Source organism: Thunnus albacares, chromosome 16, assembly GCF_914725855.1.
Source record: "Thunnus albacares chromosome 16, fThuAlb1.1, whole genome shotgun sequence".
NCBI classification, from domain to species: domain Eukaryota; kingdom Metazoa; phylum Chordata; class Actinopteri; order Scombriformes; family Scombridae; genus Thunnus; species Thunnus albacares.
In genome coordinates, this window is record NC_058121.1 from 26319224 (window position 1) to 26344521 (window position 25298).

The window sequence follows — 25298 nt, forward strand, 5'->3', positions numbered from 1 at the left end:
CAAAAAGAAACACTTCAAACATTAAGCAAAACACTGGACAGAAATAAATCAGATTACAGATATTTATATAATCCCTCAGAGTACCCTCAGAGGTAAAGGGGACATATCATGCTTCTTCTGGTTTTCTGTTATTTATATACTGTTATGATGTTGGATGTTAAACATGGTCAAAGTCCCAAAACTTGAGGTGAACGTAATATGTAGGAAAGCTCCCTGCAAGTCAAAATTCGGGGCCTCAACCTGATCTGAACGTTTTGTTTCTATCTTGCTGACGAGCTGATGTCAGGTCGTCCTGCATGCTCATAAGCAGCTGTCTGTTCTGTAGCCTTTGTTGCTAAGGTTGTTCTAAACATTCTTCCATGTGTTGTTTGCGATGACCACTCTTATATGTCAGATCTGATTTCAGCTTGAACATGTACGAATGTATTTGAGAAGATGACATTTGAGTAAAGAATGTGGAAAAGTACTGAAATCCTACTGCTATAGTATGTTTCATGGTTTGTTGACGTAACCTCAACAGATTATTTTTTTTTGGTTTCTCATGAAACAAGCACTTCCTCTTTTAATTACACAACTTTTACAGCTTCACTGTGCGTGAGGAACATACATCACAGAAATAAAAATGCATTTGATTACAGTGGAAAAACACACATGCTGATGTAAACCTAGATCATCATAATATGTATTTTGTATTAAAAAAAAAAATCCTTTCAGTTTTCAGCATCTTTACATTTGGAGATACAAGATTTCACTTCAGAAAAAGATTGTACATGGACAGAATGAAGATATTTGTAGAATCTGCTGTCGATTTTTGGATAAACTACATCTGTAGTATATGATGTGTATGTCTGTTCAGTCAAGTCACCTTGAATGCACCGTCAATCATTTAAAACATGGCATTAGTTATATTATTAGCTGTTTGTGTTGTTCTGTTCAAGAAGTCTATCAAAGTAACGAGGTAGGTTGCTCTTAAAAAGGAATTTATTCATAATTTCCAAAATGACACAACAGCAGTTTGTGACAAACAAGTTTGTTATAATTGAGTCTGTTGTTCTGCTGTCTGAAGGTACAACACACAAACAGAAGTGTTGTAACTCATTACTCTGTAGGACTTACAACAGGTTGGGTGGTGGGTGATGTTGTCATTTTCAGTTAGAAAGTCAACCACAAAGAGGAAACAGCGCCATCACAAACAGATCTGTAGCAGAGGAGAAACGGCAGACAACTTCTGCCTGCTGACGGAGAATGACTCTACTGGAATTAATTCTTATTTTGGTGCTTCAGTTTGAAGGTAAAGCAGTGTTTTATTATTTAAATGTAAATGTTTGATTACTATTAAATAAAAGCTGGAAAGAAAATTGCTACTAGGAACTATTTGCCACTATTTGCCTGCTTTAGCTGCTCCTTTAATAATCTTTAATAACCTCTCTGGAATGTAAAAATGTAACAAAATATACAAATATTTGTGTGAGAGAATAAAAAGCACAGCAATTATGAGTCAGTTTAGGTTTACATGTATTTTCACATGTATATAAACTAGATCAAATAGTCTGTTCATGCTCTGTTCTCTCTGTGGTTCCTTTAAAGGACAAGTTCACAATTGTTCAAGTGTGTCTTAAAACAGCAGTCAAGTGTCCATATGAACAGTGAAAGAGGTTTCCCTCGCTGGAATCATTCCTTCTGTTTATACTGGCTATTAAAAGATCCCCTTCAAATGTGCTTTCAATGTAAGTGATGGAGGCGAAAATCCACAATGTGTCCACACAGTCATTTAAAAGTTGATGTGAAGCTTATATGAGGCTTCAGCAGTCTGAGTTAGTCATATCAAGTGGATATCTGACACATTTACAGTCTTTTTAGCATCAAATTCCCTCTTTGTGTTTCCTCGGACAGTGTTTCCCTGTTGAGCTGCGGTGGAAGTATAGTAACAAAAAGAGGGACTTTGCCACTAAAAAGACTGTAACGTTGAAAGATATCTACTTGATTTGACTCATTTGGACGACTTCTACGATTCTGTCCTATAAACACCAGCACTAGATGGCGTAGGTAATGTAAAATGCAGATGATTTTAAATATAATGTGTCATTTCTTACAAAAGATGTGATTTCTTTCAACCAGGCATCAGTGGAGTCATCCATTTCTACCACAGACCTGGAGATGATGTCATTCTGCCTTGTGACGATGTTTCATCCTCTGACAGAGTTTGTTCCACAGTTAACTGGCTTTACAGCAGAGATCCGTCTCAGACATTTGATCTGGTTCAGAATGGAAATGTAGTGAAGAACTCAGCCCGAGCTGCCAGGATGAGTCTGGACACTAACTGCTCTCTGGTCATCAACAACATTACTGCTGAGGATGCTGGTTTATACTCCTGTCGACTGAGTTCTAAATCGGACAGTCTTGTGCATTTAAGTATTATGACAAGTGAGTCGTCTCATTTATCACTGAGATTAAAGAGTTAAATTATGTTTAATTCAGATGGCATGTGGTGCCAGATGCTGTCAGCTGACAGGTGCACAGAGGCCAATCTCCAAGCAGCTATTACACCTTCATCCTGTCCACCCAAACTCTGTTTCCAAGTTCAGGTGGAGGGTTCAGTATGACAGGGCTCTCCCAAACTAAGGGGGAGTAGAAGGAGAGTATAAAACCCTCCTTTTGAATGGTGACACAATGCTGGGGTGGTCAGAGGTGAAAGTGACAGAAATAAATTATTATAAGTGTACAAACGATCAGTACAGGTGATACAGACATAAAAATATTTATTTCAGCTATTAATATTTTGTCATAAATATGTATTTGCTTCACTTTTAGCCACACAAGCTTCAAAGGATGGCAGTGTCCATCAGTCAGTTGGTCTGGCCACAGACTGAAATATCTCAGCAACTATTGGATGGATCACCATGACATTTGATACAGTCATTCATTTTCCCCACACGAAAAATTAAAATACTCTTGGTGATCCCTCATCTATTGTCATCACAAAGTCACTATTTTGACTTGTCCAATCAGGCATTCCCCTTCACCTCAGTTATACTTTGTCCCCATCCACCACTGCAGAGACCCAGAGTTCATTTGTTGTTATTTTTTTGGCTAGTAAACACTACAGGTTATTTGTAATGTATTTATTTTCAGCTTGAGCCAGCTTGTCTTATTCAAGGAAACACCATGGATAGGTCCTGATTCAGTTCAGCTCAGTTTTCCTTCATTTCACTTCAGTTCTTTTCAGTGAAACTGAATTTTCCCCTGATATTACAAGTTACATGTTAAACCAGCAACACTGACACTAGTTTGGTATAAACATGAAAAAAGTTTTAACAGTAACAGTTTTTCCTTTTTTCTTTCAGTCTTTCCATCTCCACCAGATGCTGATGCAAAGTCAGACGGTAAAGTCACATTAGAGTGTTCTCTGCTGAGATACAGCAACCTCCCTCATTTTCTACGGAACAGCATCCGCTGGGTGAATGAAACAGGCACTGTGCTGCTTGGTGAAGGTGTCGGATACGAGTTTATCGGACAGACAAACTATGTTTCTGTTCTGACTGTGAAGCGTCAGAGTGGCCACAACAGGAGATACACCTGCCAGGTGGTTGATAAGAGGAATAATGTCCAGATAGAGGCTGACTACACACCTGTCTTCACAGGTGGGATAAGTGATGATCAGTCACAAAAGTCCAGTACAGGTAAGATAATGTTCAGTCTACCAGACTGGTATTAAAACTGTATTTGATTGATCACATGTAAATCATAAACCTCATGCATTGTGTCAATAGATCCTATAGTTTAAGATGAGGTGTCACATGTTTGAGTATTTGTTTTGTAATGAATTTGATATCATTGGTTAATTGTATCCTCTGAACACAGGTCCCTCTCTTTACGTCATCACTGGTGCAGTGGTCGGGGTGGTGGTGGTGGTGGTCGTCATCATTGCTGTCTTCATCAAATTCAGAAAGAGACACACAGTGACAGAAGGTCAGTAAAAAGAGCATGTACAGTATTTGTTTAAATATAACATGATATACTTAATACACAATATGAGTTAAGTGTTAAATGAGATATGATTCAATATGAGACTAGATGAGTAACAATTCAGCCTGAGCTATGGCTGGACTATGTGAATCTTTATTAAAATAACTTAACATATTTACATATATAACAACAACTATTTATTTTCAAATATCAGAGCATATTTCATTTGTGGCTTCCTGACTGGACTGTGAGCTGATTGGCACTGGTTAGACATCACTGGTTATTGTGTTTATTCTTTGTTTAATGTTCATATGTGATTCTGATCATTTATAGTATTTACTGAATATTGCAATTTGGTTGGTAAGACTTCCACAGTGTTGCATGAAGCTTAAGTACCAAAACTAGTAATGTACCTTGCACACGGATATAGAATGGTGATTTGAAATGTTTTTTTTGACTTTCCATTGTCACAATGTAAATGATAACATGAATACTGTCAACGCAATCGCCAGAATAAAAGGTTGGCATTGTACGTTTCTGCAAACCACGGATACGTTGAATGTCTACATTTCATATGTTGAATGTGTACATTTCAATGTTGGCCATTATCACTTGATAAATGATATTTTATGATGTGACAGTGCTGTGGTTAAGGTATCGTTGGGTTTAGGCACAAAAACCACTTGGTTAGGGTTAGGGAAAGATCATGGTTTGGGTTAAAAAAAAAACAATAAAATAAAATAAAAACGGCTGCAAATGTCCCGACGTCTCACCACAAACACCTGGTTTTATTGGTTGAAACAGGAAGGCACTGGTTTCCAGGTGGTCTCGAACAGTGCTCTCTGCTATTTTCCAACTGTCTTTCATCTGTCGTCTAACTAACTTTCTAGCCATCCACCAACCCCTCCTCATCCTAATAAGAAAGTCAGCTCATATTGATGTCATGTGAACTATGTCACTTTAGAAATGTTGATATGATACATATTGTTGAAATGTTGATATGCTATGTATTAAACATTTTGAAACATACAGATTCAACGTATCAGTGGTTTGCAGAGGGGTACAATGCCAGCGTTTTATTCTGGCGATCAGGCTGATACTGTATAGAATGATGACATTTGAAGACTAATCTTGAAATTTTACCTTCCCTTTTGTTCCAGATTTTCCAAAAATAGTCAATCCCCCTGTGAGTAAAATGTATTTTCAAATATATTTAATATGATAGACAGACACATAAGCAGCCTCTTGCCTGTTTCATGATGCTAGAAAATTAAATTACAGTATCTAAATCACACAGTAAAACTCTATCCAGATAACTCTGAAACCACCAAAGACCAAAACCAATTCATTTAAATGAATGTGGATTCTCTCACTGCAACAGAGTAAATTCACATGATTGGATTTCGGTTTCTTGGTGGTTAACACCTGATGTAGGGCCGCCATATTATGTATCCCAGTCCTGGGTGGCTACAGGAGTGAAGCAACATATGCCATTTAATGCTCATCAGTGCTGTAGAAAATAAAAAAACATCAAGGATTAAATTAACATCATGTATGTATGTAAAGTACCAAAATCATGATTTACACTGAGAAGTGGTGATGAATTCCGCAGTCGACTCTATGTAGAATCTAAGATGGTGTGTAATTTTATTTTTCTTTCATCAGTTTCATGTAAAAACATTAGATCACCAATGATGCATATCTGTGCTCAGTGCTGCCACTGGTGGCCAGAAGTTGTACTGCAATAATACAGTTATTTAAAGTACTTGTAGTACTTGTCTCTAAGTAAGTAGTAGTAGTATTTGTCTCTAATGTAAAGCAAAGTTAAGTAACACATTAAAAAAGAAATGTATTTTCACATCAGGTTGGGAAACAATACTGCACTTGATAAATACAGGTGGGTAACATGAACTTTCTGTTTATATTTTATAAACCACAGGATCCTCAGGAACCTCAGGATGAGCCAGACGGCAGTCTGACCTATGTCACTGTTAACCATGCCAATCAAAAGACAACTTCCAAGAGAAAGGTAAGTGACCAACCCCCCCCCCCCCCCCCCCCCCCCCCCCGCCCCTTTATGTATTGTACATTAATAATGGTCCCATCAAAAATCTATACTATATTGCCAAAAATAAAAAAACACCTGTCCACACAGTTTTTGTACTTTTAATGTAGGGCAGTTTATGATGGTTTGGACTAGATCCTTGAGTTCCAATGAAGGAAAAATCTTAAAGGGGAACGTAACATGCTTTTTATGATGTTGGATGTCCATGTTAGACATGGTTAAATTTCCAAAACTTGAGGTGAGCATATGAAAAATGTGCTCTCTGCATGTCAAGGGCTTCAGCCTGCTCTGAACGCTTCATTTGCACTTACCTCTGCTTATCCTTGCATATTTTGCATCAGATTCAGACTCAGACATGTTTGGATGTATTTGAGGAGTTTCCATTTCAAATAAAGAATGAAAAAAAAAGAAATCCTGCTACTACTGTTGGTTTATGTAGCTTCTGGAGCTAGCCAAAGCTTCTGGGAACTAACCAATCAGAAAAGAGAGGGCTCATCTAGAGGGGGGCCTTAAAGAGACAAGGGCTAAAACAGCCTGTTTCAGACAGAGGCTGAATTGAGGGGCTGCATAAAGAGCCAGTATAAGATAAATAAGGAGCTTTTAACTGTAAATAATGCAAAGATATTCCAGTAGAGCCCCAGAATTTAAATATAGACCTGGAAATGTGCATATTAGTTCCCCTTTAATAATAATGCAGAATACAGCAATATTTTAGTGTGCTTTCAACTTTGCGGTAACATTTTGGGAAGGGACATTTCCTGTTTCAACATGACAATTACCCTGAGCACAAAGCCAGGTCCATAAAGAAATGGTTTTCCCAGTTTGGTGTTGAAGAACTTGACTATGGCCGGCACAGAGCCTCAATCCCATTCAACATCTTTAGATAGATTGCATATTAATGCCCATGGTTTTGTAATGAGATGCCCAGCAATCATATACAGGTGTAATAATACAGTATATATTATGTATAATATACAATCAGGATTGTTTTGCACACATACAGTAGACAGTTTTGCAGTTAACAGTCTTCTGCTTAATAAATAAACCTCTGCTTTGTGTTATACAGGTGAAGGAGGAGGAGGTGACTTATTCTACAGTCAAGACTGCGGTGACGATGGAAGCAGACGATGATCCCAGCAGGATCTACAACTATGTCAGCGATTAACAATAAATGAGAGGAAAGAGGAAGAGGAAATGAGACTAATCATAATGTAGCTACATTCATAAATCCTGCTGAGTGTTTTCTGTCTGTAAGGGAGCGGACAGTAGGATCATCAAACACTGAGTAGTTGTTTCTAGTTTTTGTTGGACTTGCTTTGCTCTGCATTAAGATGATTGTTCTATTAAAGTGATGTAGAAGAATTTGGTGATCCATTACTTAGCCAGTGTATGATTTTAAATAGATGAAATTGGCAGCATCATTGTCTCTTATAACAAGTGAAATTACAAGTTCTAGTGATAGATTCCATCTTTTTAGGTAATAAATATTGACTAAAAAACAACGTGTTATTTCCAGCAGTTCAGTTTTACAAGTTGCAACGAAAAAATAATCACCATAAATAGTCAAATGAGTTCTTGTTCTGAGAAAATATTTCATAGCATCCAAATGTGCCCCACCGTGGGATTCAACATTGTAGGGGGTGGACTGTGAGCCTTTTTTTATTGTTTTTATGTTATTTTAACACATACATACTCGGGATGTGCAGAGAGCCCGGTATTCGTATTTGCATCTATATTTGTTATTATTATTATTTGTTCGAATAAATGTGGAAAAAGGCCTAAAAATCCTGTTTTTGTTTTTATTACGTTTTTAATTTTAGAAAGTTAAAAGTGTTACAATGAGTGTTCATGAATAAACTACCTTACGAAGGAGGTCCCCACACCGGGTCTCAAACTGGAGTCTCCCAGATCATAGACGACTGCGCTGACTACTGAACTAAAACTTTACTCATCGCCTCACTGCAGACAGACCTCTACCTATTTATACACCCATAAGACAGAGACAGTACAGCGTGTAACGTGTAGGGAAGAACTTCAAAGGCGATTATTGCTTTGCACTTTTCTTTTATTGCCTATTTTTTACAACCTAACTTTGTGGAAAGGAGAAGGGAAACAACAGATTATGGAGAGTCCTTTGGGAGCACTTCGCATGTGCCAGTAGCTCAGCTTTATCTCTGGTGAACACCCCCAACGCTGGGAATGATGTCCAAATTAGGAAATGTGCGTCATGTAGCAGTTCGATGTTGAGACCAGCTGATAGCCGTAACAGCGGAGGCTTCTTTAAGGCAGAAAACTCTCTGGAAAGCTGAAAACACACATCTGACAGATTGTACAGCTGTCATAGAATAAATTAAGAATCCTGTATCCTATAATACAGGTGCTATATATATGCTTAGCACTCATGTGATTGGCTGAGTACTGATCATGGGATTGCAATGATTATTGACTGAAACAGCACTGTGGCTAAAGACACCACAGCACAAGTAAATGGATAGGTTCACGTCTTTTAAAGTCAATCTTAAAACACTCACATGTCCATTCTGTATGTACACTGAAACAGATTTTGGTCGCTGGAATGATTCCCACTCTACATACAGCTACTTTCTGACACTGTGTAATTGATGATGATGACATCAACAAAACTGTCAGTCACCAGAAATGAACAAAACATGACAATTTAAAACTGTGCACAAAAAGAAACACTTCAAACCTAAAGCAAAGTGGACAGAAATAAATCAGATTACAGGTATTAATACAATCACAAGTACTCTCAGAGGTAAAGGGGACATAACATGCTTTTTCCGCTTTTCTGTCATTTATATACTGTTATGATGTCGGATGTTAAACATGTTCAAAGTCCGACATTTTTTTCTTACCCATAAATGGCCATCCGTACTGTAGCCTTTGTTGCTAAGGTTGTTCCAAACATTCTTCCGTGTGTTGTTTGTGATGACCACTCTCATATTTCAGATCTGATTTCAGCTTGAACATGTATGGATGTACTTGAAAAGTTGACATTTCAAGTAAAGAATGAGAAAAAGTAGTGAAATCCTGTGTTTTAGGTTGTCTTTACACAGTGTCCATAGCTGGCGCATATCTGTAGAGGGGCAGCTCCTGAGATCTGGCCGATCAGAACAGAGTGGGCTCATCGAGGAGGGGGGCCTTAAAGAGACTAAGGAGCTAAAACAGCCTGTTTCACACAGAGGCTGAACTGAGGGATTGTTGAAACTGTATATGTGGCCCAGACAAACTCTATTCAAGCCTGCTTTAAACTATTTCATTTAATTAAAGTTGGGGACAAAATTAACATAACTTAATGTGTTGCACCACTTTCTGAGGAATTTGCACAATTTGTGCAACGTGTACTAAACTAGAACTGAACCTTCAAGAATGACTGTACAAATACAAACAAATACATCACAAAACTTAGGCAACCACCTGATACTCTGAGGCAATACAGGGGCTGTTCATGCATCTTGCAGAAATCCTCCGATAACAATCTCAAAAAGTGAATGAAAATAAGTACAAAAGTTCCATGTCCTCTGCTGTAAGTGACAGATAAAAAGTATAAAAAGTAAAGCCTACAGACGTGCAGGGGGAGAGGCCATCCTGAATTCCTTGGGAGAAGAGGACGACGCTTTTTCCTTGTAGGAGATCTCCTAGAGACTCTCTTTAATGTTTGTTTTTTGTATTTTACTATTTTTGTAGTTTTAAATCGCTTGCTTTTTAAAACCCAATAAAACTGGTTTGTATTTTTATACACTCCAACCAAAGCTCCTGACTCGTGCTCATCTCTGAGGTTCTCTGAACAAGTTTCTTATAATTCAGTTGTTCCGCTGTCTGAATGCACAACACACAAACAGAAGTGTTGTAACTCATTACTCAGTAGGACTTACAACAGGTTGAGTGGTGGGTGATGTTGTCATGTTTACTCAGAAAGTCAACCAGAAAGAGGAAACAGCTCCATAAACAGATCTGGAGCAGAGGAGAAACGGCAGACAACTTCTGCCTGCTGACAGAGAATGACTCTACTGGAATTAATTCTTATTTTGGTGCTTCAGTTTGAAGGTAAAGTAGTGTTTTATTATTTAAATGTAAATGTTTGATTACTATTAAATAAAAGTTGGAGAGAAAATTGCTACTAGGAACTATTTGTCACTTTTTTCCTGCTTTAGCTGCTCCTTTAATAATTTTTAATAACCTTTCTGGAATGTAAAAATGTAACAAAATATACAAATATTTGTGTGAGAGAATAAAAAGTACAGCAATTATGAGTCAGTTTAGGTTTAGATGTATTTTCAAATGTATATAAACTAGATCAAATAGTCTGTTTGCTCTCTCTTCTCTCTGTGGTTCCTTTAAAGGACAAGTTCACAATTGTTCAAATGTGTCTTAAAACAACAGTCAGGTGTCCATATGAACAGTGAAAGAGGTTTTCCTCGCTGTAATCATTCCTCCTGTTCATACTGGCTATCAAAAGATCCCCTTCAAATGTGCTTTCAATGTCAGTGATGGAGGCAAAAATCCACAGTGTGTCCACACAGTCATTTAAAAGTTGATGTGAAGCCTGAGGCTTCAGCAGTCTGAGTTAGTCATATCAAGTGGATATCTGACACATTTACAGTCTTTTTGGCATCAAATTCCCTCTTTGTGTTTCCTCGGACAGTGTTTCCCTGTTGAGCTGCAGTGGAAGTATAGTAACAAAAAGAGGGACTTTGCCACTAAAAAGACTGTAACGTTGAAAGATATCTACTTGATTTGACTCATTTGGACGACTGAAGCTTCTACAATTCTGTCCCATAAACACCACCACTAGATGGCGTAGGTAATACTAAATGCAGATGATTTTAAATGTAATGTGTCATTTCTTACAAAACGTGATTTCAACCAGGCATCAGTGGAGTCATCTTTCTCTACCACAGACCTGGAGATGAGGCCATTCTGCCCTGTGACGATGTTTCATCCTCTGACAGAGTTTGTTCCACAGTTAACTGGCTTCACAGCAGAGATCCGTCTCAGACCTTTGATCTGGTTCAGAATGGAAATGTGAATAACTCAGCCCGAGCTGCCAGGATGAGTCTGGACACTAACTGCTCTCTGGTAATCAACAACATCACTGCTGAGGATGCTGGTTTATACACCTGTCAACAGAGCGATAAAGAGGACATTAATGTGCTTCTAAGTATTATGACAAGTGAGTTTCATTTATCACTGAGATTAAATAGTTAAATTATGTTTAATTCAAATGGCATGTGGTTCCAGATGTTGTCAGCTGACAGGAGCACAGAGGTCAATCTCTAACCAGCTACTACACCTTCACCCTGTCCACCCCAACTCTGTTTCCAAGTTCAGGTGGAGGGTTCAGTATGACGGGGCTCTCCCAAACTAAGGGGGAGTAGAAGTAGAGTATAAAACCCTCCTTTTGAATGGTGACACAATGCTGGGGTGGTTAGAGGTGAAGGTGAAAGAAATAAATTATTATAAGTGTACAAAAGATCAATACAGGTGATACAGACATGAAAATATCTATTTCAGCTATTAATATTTTGTCATAAATATGTATTTGCTTCACTTTTAGTCACACAAGGTTCAAGGGATGGCAGTGTCCATCAATCAGGTGGTCTGGCCACTTTGGTCCAGACTGAAATATCTCAGCAACTATTGGATGGATCACCATGACATTTGATACAGTCATTCATGTTCCCCACAAGAAAAATTAAAATAATCATTGTGATTATCTGTTGCCATCACAAAATCACAAATTCAATTTGTCCAATCAGACATTCCCCTTCACCTCAGTTTTACTTTGTGTCAAAGTCTTGCACATTTGACCAAAGGGTGCACGGATGGCAGTGGGGTTAAGTCCCCATCCACCACTGCAGAGATCCAGAGTTCATTTGTTGTCATTTATTTGGCTTTTGAACACTACAGGTTATTCATAACATACTTATATTCAGCTTGAGCCAGTCTGTCTTATTCATGGAAACACCATGGATAGGTCCTGATTCAGTTCAGCTCAGTTTTCTTTCATTTCACTTCAGTTCTTTCTAGTCAAACTGAATTTTCCCCTGATATTACAAGTTATATGTTAAACCAGCTACACTGACACTATTTAGGTAAAAACATGAAAAAAGGTAAGGAAAAGCAGCTTTTCAGTGGTCAATTAACAGTTTTTACTTTTTTCTTTCAGTCTTGCCATCTCCACCAGATGCTGATCCAAAGAGAGACGGTAATGTCACATTAGAGTGTTCTCTGCTGAGATACAGTCAATTTGGTTGTCGACCGAACAGCTTCCGCTGGGTGGATGAGACAGGCACTGTGCTGCTTGGTGAAGGTGTCGGATACGAGATCATCGGACAGACAGACTGTGTTTCTGTTCTGACTGTGAAGCGTCAGAGTGGCCACAACAGGAGATACACCTGCCAGTGGATCAATAAGAGCAATAAAGTCCGGATAGAGGCTCACTACACACCTGTCTTCACAGAAGGGACAATTGATGATCAGCCAGAAAAGTCCAATACAGGTAAGATATAATGTTCAGCCTACCAGATACACTGCTGGGTTTGAAATGCCAAAAAGAAAACTGCCTCTAAGATTGTGAAAAGGTCACATGTACAAGTATCTTCACAACAGCAACATTAAAAAGAGGAAACAGTGTTTATTTTCCACAGATACATTATGGTTATTTTGTTCTGCAAGGAATTCAATATTAGTTCAATGATTAACGGGCATGTTTTTCTAAAGGATGTACCACAGATTGGTCTCCTCTGGACTACGTCATGTTGACTCTGCGTATTGCAGGACTTCTCCTGATTACTGTAATTGTTGTTCTTCTCATCAAAGGCAGAGGTCAGAACATAATTTTGTATTCATTTTTCAACATAAACCACCAGAAGTTCAGAATTTAAACTACTATTCTTTTATTTATTTTCCAGGGAACAAAACACCACCTGATGAAAACAACGTGAGTTTCAAAAAAAAAAAAACTACAACATTTTGTACCCTTGAAACACTTTTTCAGAATCTCACATGTTGTTTTGTATTTCACAGGTCCATGACGATGGCGATGAAGTCAAGTATGAAAATGTAGAAGCACCTTCTGCTGCTACCTGACTGCAGTGATCAACAACCTTAATATCAACATAAAAAAAGTAAAATGTCATTTTACATGAGTGATCAAAGCTTTGAGATAAAATGAGAGTTTTTGATATTTTTTACATTTACAGTATAGATTTAAGTATTTGCAATTTAAAAAAAAGTCACTTGTGTTGACAAAACAACAAGGAATTAAAACCAGCTCTGCAGCTTTACTGAGCTTTTTGTCTCTTTCAGCTCATAGTTTTAGTTTCAGGTACATTTAGTTTCAGGTTCAGTCAATTGATCAGGTGACAGAAAGACTCCAATGGGATGATATTGTTGCTCTGTGTCTGCTGGAAGTGTAAATAGGCCACCAATTGACAGCACAATATTTAGCATGTAATAAAATATGATGAGTAATACAACTGTACATTGTTCCTAAGAGTGCTTTCTTTACACTCATTCTTTGCATAAAATATAGAAATAAGGTTACATACAGTACAGGATTTTTATATGTTTTTACACTGTTGGATGTTTTGGCAATGTTCATGAATGTGTAAGTTTAAAAAGGGTTTGTGTTATGATGGTTTAAGGAAGCTACATGAAGCTGAATTCCTTCCTCAAGTCAAACTCTTCAGAAACCGGTTTTGCTTTAACCAAAGTTGAGAATGTTAAAAAGGTAGACTACAGCTTTACTTACACAGAAATTAAATGTACAGTTGGATAAAAATGTAAATGATTCTGTCATGGGGGAATAAAATACATTATGTCCTCTGGATACTTTGATGGTAGTTTGTTGCAAAAAAACCCCAAAACAACCTCCCACTAGATGGTGCTAATGGTCTTTGATGGCTCCATGTCCCAGTAACAGACTGTAGTTATAGTAAGGTGTACCTCATTCAGTCTGCATCAGGATATCAGAACAGGTGAAAGTTTGGGTCACTCTTTATTTTACAGGTTCTTTAATTTTATACTAATTTTCTGAAAATGTTCTGAGTAATTTGTACATATTTAAAAAAAAGGCATTAAGGCATTTTACAGAAAGGGTGGTGCAATTTGGTACAAGTGTTGAGTTGGTAAGTGTCCACTCATTATATTTGGGTTCATATGTAGTTGTTAATTTGCAAAAATTGTTGATAAATTAGACTCTTAACAATTATTTAACTGACAGAAAATAATTTTCAGTGTGTATTTTTTTGTGTCAAACATTATATTAGCATATTTTATTCCTTCTTAAAAACTCCATAATGATCGTATTTCCCATATACTAACAAATTATGTAACCCTTTCAAGTTTAAGATTATTTATCTGTATAGCACTTTTCATGCAGTAGTTGCAACCCAACGTGTTGTACACATTAGAAAAACATTAAAAATACGAAACATTTAAAATACTTCAAATCCATTAGAAATAAGAAAAACATTAAGATACTTTAAAAATAAGAGAATAAAACATGAAAATATATTAAAAAATGACACGTGAAAGTGCACAAAGTGCAATAGATGTAGATGTTGGGGAGGAAGTTAATTGAAGGCTAGTTTGTGTAGGTGAGTTTTTACTTGGCCTCTAAATGTGCTCACTGAGGTTGTCTCTTTAATTTCTGCTGATAAAATGATCCATATTTTGGGTGCATAAGAAGGCTGCACCCCCAATGTTTTCATGGGTTTGGTACTGTGAGAGCAGCAGCGGGGTATCAGAGGACCTCAGGGAACAGAGTCAGACATGTGGTTTTAGTAGTTCTGCTATATAGGCTGGGGCCACTTAATGCTTTGTAAACCATTAAATGAATTTTGAAATAAATTCTAAAAGTAACTTCTTAAAAGTAAACACCTTGTCCTGGTTTCAGAAACCTGGATAAAGTATTATTCTGGTTTTGAGAAACCTGTATATGCTACCTGGTGCACTTCAATAAAAACCAGGATACTGTCGCATGTAAACACCTGATCCAGGTTTCTGAACATTCTTTCTTGGTACAGAAAATAGTGGCTGAGATGCTCATAAATCAAGACAATGAATACTGGATACTGTGAGAATCATGTAAACAGGGATATGAATAACCTGGTTTCTCATGTTCCATGTTAACGCCACATCCAGAATACGTACGATCAAAACCAGGTTACTAGTGTGCATGTTAACACATTCACTGAAAAGTATTTTCTGTCTGTTAAAGGAAGTGAGTGGGTACTTACTTACTGAATTAACTTCTTACTTTTTTTTTCTGTTTTTTCTTATAATTTGTACCAAATTGCACCACCCTTTCTGCAAATGCCCAAAAAATTAAAGGTAGATTCAGTGATTCTGGAGAAAGATTGTTCAAAACACTTTTTGTCAAATTCAGTGAGCATCTCCTCACAGTCCGCTAGCTGCCCGTTCTGTGTGTACACTGAAAAAAAATCTATTGTTCATACACAGCACTGGCTCTGTAGATGGGAAACAAACAAAGTGGCTATTTGTTATAAAACAGACCTTTATTCATCTATGAGCTGTTTTTCCGTTTATGTTGAGTGTTGTTGTGGGTGTCTGTCAGCACATTTACTGTATACCATGATGTCATTTTTTACAGTGTGCGTGCTCAGCACACTCAAAATCTGTCTAAAATATAAATGTAAATTAGAACACAGCTACTTTCTGACAGTCAGTGTGGTGACGTCAACAAAAGTGTCAGTCACCAGAAATGAACAAAACATGACAATTTTCAAATGTGCACAAAAAGAAACACTTCAAACATTAAGCAAAACACTGGACAGAAATAAATCAGATTACAGTTATTTATATAATCACAAGTACCCTCAGAGGTAAAGGGGACATATCATGCTTCTTCTGGTTTTCTGTTATTTATATACTGTTATGATGTTGGATGTTAAACATGGTCAAAGTCCCAAAACTTGAGGTGAACGTAATATGTAGGAAAGCTCCCTGCAAGTCAAAATTCGGGGCCTCAACCTGATCTGAACGTTTTGTTTCTATCCTGCTGATGAGCTGATGTCAGGTCGTCCTGCATGCTCATAAGTAGCTGTCTGTTCTGTAGCCTTTGTTGCTAAGGTTGTTCTAAACATTCTTCCATGTGTTGTTTGCGATGACCACTCTCATATTTCAGATCTGATTTCAGCTTGAACATGTGAATGTTTCCACAAGAATGTGGAAAAGTACTGAAATCCTACTGCTATAGTGTGTTTCATGGTTTGTTGACGTAACCTCAACAGATTATTCTTTTTTGGTTTCTCATGAAACAAGCACTTCCTCTTTTAATTACACAACTTTTACAGCTTCTCCGTTATTCTGCACTGTGCGTGAGGAACATACATCACAGAAATGAAAATGCATTTGATTACAGTGGAAAAACACACATGCTGATGTCAACCTAGATCATCATAATATGTATTTTGTATTTTTAAAAGATTATCCTTTCAGTTTTCAGCATCTTTACATTTGGAGATACAAGATTTCACTTCAGAAAAAGAGTATACATGGACAGAATGAAGATATTTGTAGAATCTGCTGTCAATTTTTGGATAAACTACATCTGTAGTATATGATGTGTATGTCTGTTCAGTCAAGTCACCTTGAATGCACTGTCAATCATTTAAAACATGGCATTAGTTATATTATTAACTGTTTGTGTTGTTCTGTTCAAGAAGTCTATCAAAGTAACGAGGTAGGGTGCTATTAAAAAGGAATTTATTCATAATTTCCAAAATGACACAACAGCAGTTTTTGAAAAACAAGTTTGTTATAATTGAGTCTCTTGTTCTGCTGTCTGAATGTACAACACACAAACAGAAGTGTTGTAACTCATTACTCTGTAGGACTTACAACAGGTTGGGTGGTGGGTGATGTTGTCATTTTCAGTTAGAAAATCAACCACAAAGAGGAAACAGCTCCATCACAAACAGATCTGTAGCAGAGGAGAAACGGCAGAAAACTTCTGCCTGCTGATGGAGAATGACTCTACTGGAATTAATTCTTATTTTGGTGCTTCAGTTTGAAGGTAAAGCAGTGTTTTATTATTTAAATGTAAATGTTTGATTACTATTAAATAAAAGTTGAGGTGAAAATTGCTACTAGGAACTATTTGTCACTATTTTTCTGCTTTAGCTGCTCCTTTAATAATCTTTAATAACCTTTCTGGAATGTAAAAATGTAACAAAGTATACAAATATTTGTGTGAGAGAATAAAAAGTACAGCAATTACGAGTCAGTTTAGGCTTAGATGTATTTTTAAAAATGTATATAAACTAGATCAAATAGTCTGTTTGCTCTCTGTTCTCTCTGTGGTTCCTTTAAAGGACAAGTTCACAATAGTTCTTCTAGTTTTCCTCGCTGTAATCATTCCTCCTGTTCATACTGGCTATTAAAAGATCCCCTTCAAATGTGCTTTCAATGTACGTGTCATAGCCCCTCTGCTTTGTGCTCCTTGTTGCTGCTGTGTCCTGCAGGGGCAGGTTCCTGAATGCACACTGATTAGCAGGATTGGACACAGCTGGGCCCTGTGTGTCCCATGTATAGAACCAGAGAAGCTGCCAGTTCAGACTCTTCTCTCTCCTCCACACTTTTCTACATTGCTTTTTGGTTCTTCTTCCTTTGTTTCACCATACAACACCTACACAGCATACTCTCACTCATGCACTCCCTACATGACTGATTTTACACACTAACCCTACCCATTTGTTATTTTATGCTTGTTTTGAGTACTTTGTTTTAAATAAATTTACTTTTGTGCTATTGGATACCCGAGTGATTTCACTTTTTTTAGCTGTAGTCGAGAGCTGGGCTGTGACATTAGCGATGGGGGCCAAAATCCACAGTGTGTCCACACAGTCATTTAGTGCAAAAATGCATTTAAAAGTTGATGTAAAGCTTATATGAGGCTTCAGCAGTCTGACCTAGTCATATCAAGAGAATATCTGCCACATTTACAGTCTTTTTAGCATCAAATTCCCTCTTTGTGTTTCCTCGGACAGTGTTTCCCTGTTGAGCTGCAGGTGGAAGTATAGTAACAAAAAGAGGGACTTTGCCACTAAAAAGACTGTAATGTTGAAAGATATCTACTTGATTTGACTCATTTGGACACTGAAGCTTCATATTAGCTTCAGATAAACTTTTAAATAGATTTTTGCACAGAAGGAGGACTGTGGATTTTGTCCCCCCTCACTTACATTGTAAGTGCATTATGAAGGAATCTTCTAATGGTCAGTATGAACAGGAGCAATGATTATGGCATTTAAGACAAACTTGAAAAAATGCCAACCTGTCCTTCAAACTCTGTCCATGTGATAAAATATGCAGATATTAACATTATAATATAATATACAGTTAGTACATACAATGCACAGCACAATAAAAGCACACAAAACAAACCAAAACATCAGATCAGCAGATTTGATCTCAATCAACTTTTGTTTATTTTGATTAACTCTGTGGTTTTAACATTGGAGAATACTTTAAAAAATCCCAAAGAAACCACAGCTCACTGAATAATTGAGACATAATTGAAAACGATTCTCTCCTATAAACACCACCACTAGATGGCGTAGGTTGACACATTCTCTCCCTGTGGTTGCAAATGTAAAATGCAGATGATTTTAAATGTAATGTGTCATTTCCTACAAAACGTGATTTCTTTCAACCAGGTGGCATCAGTGGAGCAGACATCTTTCTCTACTACAGACCTGGAGATGAGGCCATTCTGCCCTGTGACGATGTTTCATCCTCTGACAGAGTTTGTTCCACAGTTAACTGGCTTTACAGCAGAGATAAGTTTAACACATTTGATCTGGTCCAGAATGGAAATGTGAATAACTCAGCCCGAGCTGCCAGGCTGAGTCTGGACACTAACTGCTCTCTGGTCATCAACAACATCACTGCTGAAGATGCTGGTTTATACACCTGTCAACAGAGCGATAAAGAGGACATTAAGGTGCACCTACGTGTTATGACAAGTGAGTCTCATTTATCACTGAGATTAAAGAGTTAAATTATGTTTAATTCAGATGGCATGTGGTGCCAGATGTTGTCAGCTGACAGGAGCACAGAGGTCAATCTCCAATCAGCTACTACACCTTCACCCTGTCCACCCCAACTCTGTGTCCAAGCTCAGGTGGAGGGTTCAGTATGACGGAGCTCTCCTAAACGAAGGGGGAGTAGAAGTAGAGTATAAAACCCTCCTTTTGAATGGTGACACAATGGCGGTTTGGTCAGAGGTGAAGCTGAAGGAAATAAATTATTATAAGTATACAAAAGATCATTACAGGTGATACAGACATGAAAATATCTATTTCAGCTATTAATATTTTGTCATAAATATGTATTTGCTTCACTTTTAGTCACACAAGGTTCAAGGGATGACAGTGTCTGTCAGTCAGGTGGTCTGGCCACTTTGGTCCAGACTGAAATATCTCAGCAACTATTGGATGGATCACCATGACATTTGATACAGTCATTCATGTTCCACACAAGAAAAATTAAAATAATGTTGGTGATCCTTCATCTATTGTCATCACAAAGTCACAATTTCAATTTGTCCAATCAGACATTCCCCTTCACCTCAGCTATACTGTGTGTCAAAGTCATGTACATATGACCAAAGGGTGCACGGATGGGGTAAAGTGGGGTTAAGTCCCCATCCACCACTGCAGGGACCCAGAGTTCATTTGTTGTTATTTTTTTGGCTAGTAAACACTACAGGTTATTCATAACGTACTTATATTCAGCTTGAGTCAGCCTGTCTTATTCATGGAAACACCATGGATAGGTCCTGATTCAGTTCAGCTCAGTTTTCCTGAATTTCATTTCAGTTCTTTCCAGTGAAACTGAATTTTCCCTGATATTACAAGTTATATGTTAAGCCAGCTACACTGACACTAGTTTGGTATAAACATGAAAAAAGCCAGGAAAAGCAGCATTTTGACTCTAAATTAACAGTTTTTACTTTTTTCTTTCAGTCTTGCCATCTCCACCAGATGCTGATCCAAAGAGAGACGGTAATGTCACATTAGAGTGTTCTCTGCTGAGATACAATCAATTTGGTTGTCGACCGAACAGCTTCCGCTGGGTGGATGAGACAGGCACTGTGCTGCTTGGTGAAGGTGTCGGATACGAGATCATCGGACAGACAGACTGTGTTTCTGTTCTGACTGTGAAGCGTCAGAGTGGCCACAACAGGAGATACACCTGCCAGTGGATCAATAAGAACAAAAAAGTCCGGATAGAGGCTGACTACACACCTGTCTTCACAGAAGGGACAATTGATGATCAGTCAGAAAAGTCCAATACAGGTAAAATAATGTTCAGCCTACCAGATACACTGCTGGGTTTGAAATGCCAAAAAGAAAACTTTGCCTCTAAGATTGTGAAAAGGTCACATGTACAAGGTGGGAAATGATATGACCGGTCAGAAAAATCAATAATTGTACAAAAACTGTATTTCATTGATCACATGTAAATCATAAATCTCATATACTGAGTAAATAGATTTTATAGTTTAAGATGAGGTGTCACATGTTTGATTGTGTGTTTTGTAATGAATTTGATATAATTGGTTAATTGTATCCTCTGAACACAGGTCCCTCTCTTTACATCATCACTGGTGCAGTGGTCGGGGTGGTGGTGGTGGTGGTCGTCATCATTGCTGTCTTCATCAAATTCAAAAAGAGACACACAGTGACAGAAGGTCAGTTAAAAAGAACATGTACAGTATTTGTTTAAATATAACATGATATACTTAATACACAATATGAGTTAAATGTTAAATGAGATATGATTCAATATCAGACAAGACGAGATGAGTAACAATTCAGTCTGAGCTATGGCTGGACTATGTGACATAAAATCTATATTAAAATAACTTGGCATATTCACATATGTAACAATAACTATTTACAATTGTGCTCATAAGTTTACATACTCTGGCAGAATCTGTAAGATGTGTATCATTCATAGTGTCTATAGTTGTGACGATAAAACTCAATTTTGGTCTCATCACTCTAAATAACTTTGTTCCAGAAGTTTTGAGGCTTGTATATATATATATATATATATATATATATATATATATATATATATATATATATATATATATATAATATCAGAGCATTATATTTCATTTGTGGCTTCCTGTCTAGACTGTAGGCTGATTGGCACTGGTTAGACATCACCGGTTATTGTACTTATTCTTTGTTTAAAAATATGCGATTCTGGTCATTTATAGTATTTATTGAACATTGCAATTGGGTCGGTAAGACTCCCACAGTGTTGCATGAAGCATAAGTACTAATACTATTAATGTACCTTGCACACAGATATAAACATTTTTTGTCTTTCCATTGCCACAATGTTAATAATAAAATGTCTACTGTACAGAATGATGATATTTGAAGACTAATCTTGAAATTTTACCTTCCCTTTTGTTCCAGATTTTCCAAAAACAGTCAATCCCCCTGTGAGTAAAATGTATTTTCAAATATATTTAATATTTTCTAATAAGATAGATAAACACATATACAGCCTCTGGCCTGTTTCATGATGCAAGAAAATTAAATTACAGTATCTGAATCATGCAGTAAAACTCTATCCAGATAACTCTGAAACCACCAAAGACCAAATCCAATTCATTTAAATGAATGTGGATTCTCTCACTGCAACAGAGTAAATTCACATGATTGTAGTTTGGTTTCTTGGTGGTTAACACCTGATGTAGGGCCGCCATATTATGTATCCCAGTCCTGGGTGGCTACAGGAGTGAAGCAACATGTGCCATTTAATGCTCATCAAGCTCCACAATGGATGAATGTATAATAAACCCCACCGAGGATTAAATTAATTTAATATATTTATGTTAAATAACAAAGTCATGATTTACACTGAGAGGTGGAGATGAATACCTCAGGCAAGTCTATGTAGAATCTAAGATGGTGTGTAATTTTCTTTTTCTTTCATCAGTTTCATGTAAAAACATTAGATCACCAGTGATTTATATCTGTGCTCAGTGCTGCCACTCCGTGGCCAGAAGGTGTACTGCAACAATACAGTTATTTAAAGTACATTTGTCTCTAATGTAAAGCAAAGTTAAGTTACACATTAAAAAAGAAATGTATTTTCACATCAGGTTGGGAAACAATACTGCACTTGATAAATACAGGCAGGTAATGTGAACTTTCTGTTGATACTTTATAAACCACAGGATCCTCAGGAACCTCAGGATGAGCCAGACGACAGTCTGACCTATGTCACTGTTAACCATGCCAATCAAAAGACAGCTTCCAAGGAAAAGGTGAGTGACTAACCACAAAATAAAAAACACCTGTCCACACAGTTTTTGAAGTTTTAATGTGGGGCAGTTTATGATGGTTTGGGCTAGATCCCTGAGTTCCAATGAAGGAAAAACCTTAAAGGGGACATAATCAGTCAAAACAGATTGGGCTCATCAGGAGGGGGGGCTTAAAGAGACATGAGTTAAAACAACCTGTTACAGATACAGGCCGAACTAAGGGGCTGCATAAAGGACCTGTTTCTAAGTCTAAATCATGGAAAGATATTCCAGTAGAGCCCCAAAATATACATGTAGACCTGGAAATGTGTCTATTACTTCTCCATTAATGATAATGCAGAATACAACAATATTTTAGTGTGCTTTCAACTTTGTGGTGACAGTTAGGGAAGAGCCATTTCCTGTTTCAACATGAGCCTTGACCTCAACCCCATTCAACACCTTTAGTTAAATGACATATTAATGCCCATGGTTTTGTAATGAGATGTCCAGCAATCATATATAGGTGTAATAATACAGTATATATTATGTATGATATACAATCAGGATTAATTTGCAAACATACAGTAGACAGTTTTGCAGTTAACAGTCTTCTGCTTAATAAATAAACCTCTGCTTTGTGTTATACAGGTGAAGGAGGAGGAGGTGACTTATTCTACAGTCAAGACTGCGGTGACGATGGAAGCAGATCCCAGCAAGATCTACAGCTATGTCAACGAATAAAAATAAATGAGAGGAAAGAGGAAGAGGAAATGAGACTAATCATAATGTAGGTGCATTCATAAAACCTGCTGAGTGTTTTCTGTCTGTAAGGGAGCGGACAGTGGGATCATCAAACGCTGAGTAGTTGTTTGTAGTTTGTGGACTTGCTTGGACTTGCTTTGCTTGGCATTAAGATGGTCGTTCTATTAAAGTGATGGTAGAAAAACTTGGTGATCCATAACTTAGTCAGTGTATGATTTTAAATAGACAATTGGCAGCATCACTCTCTTATAACAAGTGAAATTAAAAGTTCTTCTAGCAATAGATTGCATCTAAATATTGCACATTGTGTTATTTCCACCAGCTCAGTTTTACAAGTTGCGAATAAAAATAAGCACCTTTAATAGTCGAATGAGTTCTTGCACTTAGAACATTTTATTTTGCACTTCTTTCGTGAACATATCACAGTATCCAAATGTGCCCCTTGGGATTTAACGTTATATGGGGTGGACTGCGAGCCTCTTTTAATGTTTTTATGTTATTTTGGCAGTTGCAGCACTTCATTTTGTCATAATTTTGTGGCATATTGCATTAACACTGCTGTGATATCCAGTAAAAAAGATTAAAACAACCAAATTAGTTGATTATTGTTATTTTTTATGCAGTGTTTCAATTTATTTTCTGAATCTTGGATTCAAATAACTGATTTAAAAACAATCAGTTATTATTATTACAATCGACTGCATTAGAGCTATACAACACTGCACACTGAATTTTGATCAATATTCTGTTAACAATACTTCAAAAGTTATAAGCTTCTTACTCTCTGGTGACAAAGGAAGCAATTCCAAAGGAATTCCTCTTGTCTCTCACAAGTGGACTCAAAGTGGGAGATGCTTTCCTTCGCAAAATGCCTGTGAGTTACACTAGATTTGTGAATTTTTTTTTCTAAGGACTCTGTATCTGTCAACTTTATCAAGAGGGCTTGAGAGAGGGAAATCAATGCTGTGTTGCCTGTTAAAATATGGAGGACAGTACTTTCCTGTATTCATAGCTGTTCAATAAACAGCAGACACAGGTTAATTCAGTTCGAAGTGATTCACCGTTACCATCACTTTAAGGTCATGTTACACAGATTTTACCCCTTTGTGTCTCCAATCTGTGATAAATGTAAATTGAATGATGATATATTATTGCATTTATGTTGAGACTGTCCACTAATTCATCCATTCTGCTCAAGAATTTTTTTTTTTCTTTTTTCTGGGGTCTACCATAGGACCCTCTCTCCTGACAGGGACTTGCATGAACTTGTTTTGATTATGAGAACAATCTTGGAGTATCTTTTTTCAATATCTGGACTCAATTTGACCATATTTGTATGTATATATAGATTGTTGTTTTTGTTTGTTTGTTTGTTTTTATTTAATATTCCTATTATCATTGTCATAGTCACTTATGGATGATATGTGCTGTTATGTGATTTTCTGTCATTGACATGTTGTTAAGATGAACTTTTCTTACTTATATCTTACCGGTACTTGTATCGCTCTCCTCCATTGTGTATGTGTTTGTATGTAGGTGTCTGTGTGTATATGTGTATAAATGTGTATCTGGCACCCAATCAGAAGGCTTCCTTTTTTGCTGGATCATCCAGTGAATAGCAGTCAATGAATACTGCTTCAGTTATCTGACTACGCAACCAGGAAAAATAAAACATTTCTTGTTTCTTGCTTCCTGTTTACCATGATGATGATGTTGATAGGTCAGATTTGTTGAGCAGCAGTGCATTTCGCTAATGCCGGATTGCAAGCAGCCTCTCCTCTTTCACTCAGTGTACAGCATTGCACAGAGGAGTAGGAGCCAACTGTCCACTAGCCAGCTGCTTTTAATGTAGGTCAAGATAAAAACCATGGAGAAACAAAGCAGTCACAGAAAGACGTTAATGTTACTGTTTATTGGGTAGCCTATAGTTTTTGTTGTGTGTACAATTGGATTTTATGCTGACATTGCTGTGTCTGCCATCTCTGCGTGTGTGAATGCATGTGTGTGGTTTATGTGGCCACTGAGCATGTTGGTACTGGTTTACCTCTATCCATACACTACGCTGTTGTGTCTGTCAGACTCTGGCTCCAAATGATGTCACACAAGTAGGATGGCACCTCCCACAAAGGAGGTATTTTGGCTTCACTTCACAGGAAGTGGAGACGCGTCATCCATATTTAT

At 37.3% G+C, this 25298-nt stretch overlaps 1 protein-coding gene across 2 annotated transcripts; it reads left to right on the forward strand.

Moving 5' to 3' along the window:
• The first annotated feature begins 1180 nt into the window (after positions 1-1180).
• On the forward strand, positions 1181-24771 carry LOC122965558. 2 transcript variants are annotated; one of them, XM_044329704.1, is made up of 7 exons: positions 1181-1291; positions 2119-2424; positions 3345-3680; positions 20670-20777; positions 21520-21545; positions 22287-22376; positions 23004-24771. In XM_044329704.1, the coding sequence occupies exons 1-7, from the start codon at positions 1246-1248 to the stop codon at positions 23094-23096; spliced, it is 1005 nt and encodes a 334-aa protein (XP_044185639.1). In that variant the 5' UTR covers positions 1181-1245; the 3' UTR covers positions 23097-24771. The 2 variants fall into 2 exon arrangements, with proteins under 2 accessions (XP_044185639.1, XP_044185638.1); XM_044329703.1 differs by lacking the exons at positions 20670-20777; positions 21520-21545; positions 22287-22376; positions 23004-24771 and adding exons at positions 3862-3969; positions 5127-5152; positions 5906-5995; positions 7098-7801.
• The last annotated feature ends 527 nt before the right edge of the window (positions 24772-25298 follow it).

Coding starts and splice junctions, on each gene's coding strand:
- LOC122965558 (XM_044329703.1), top strand. CDS start 1,246: ATGACTCTACTGGAATTAATTCTTATTTTGGTGCTTCAGTTTGAAG. Junction 3,970..5,126: donor GAGACACACAGTGACAGAAG/GTCAGTAAAAAG, acceptor CTTTTGTTCCAG/ATTTTCCAAAAATAGTCAAT. Junction 5,153..5,905: donor CAAAAATAGTCAATCCCCCT/GTGAGTAAAATG, acceptor TATAAACCACAG/GATCCTCAGGAACCTCAGGA.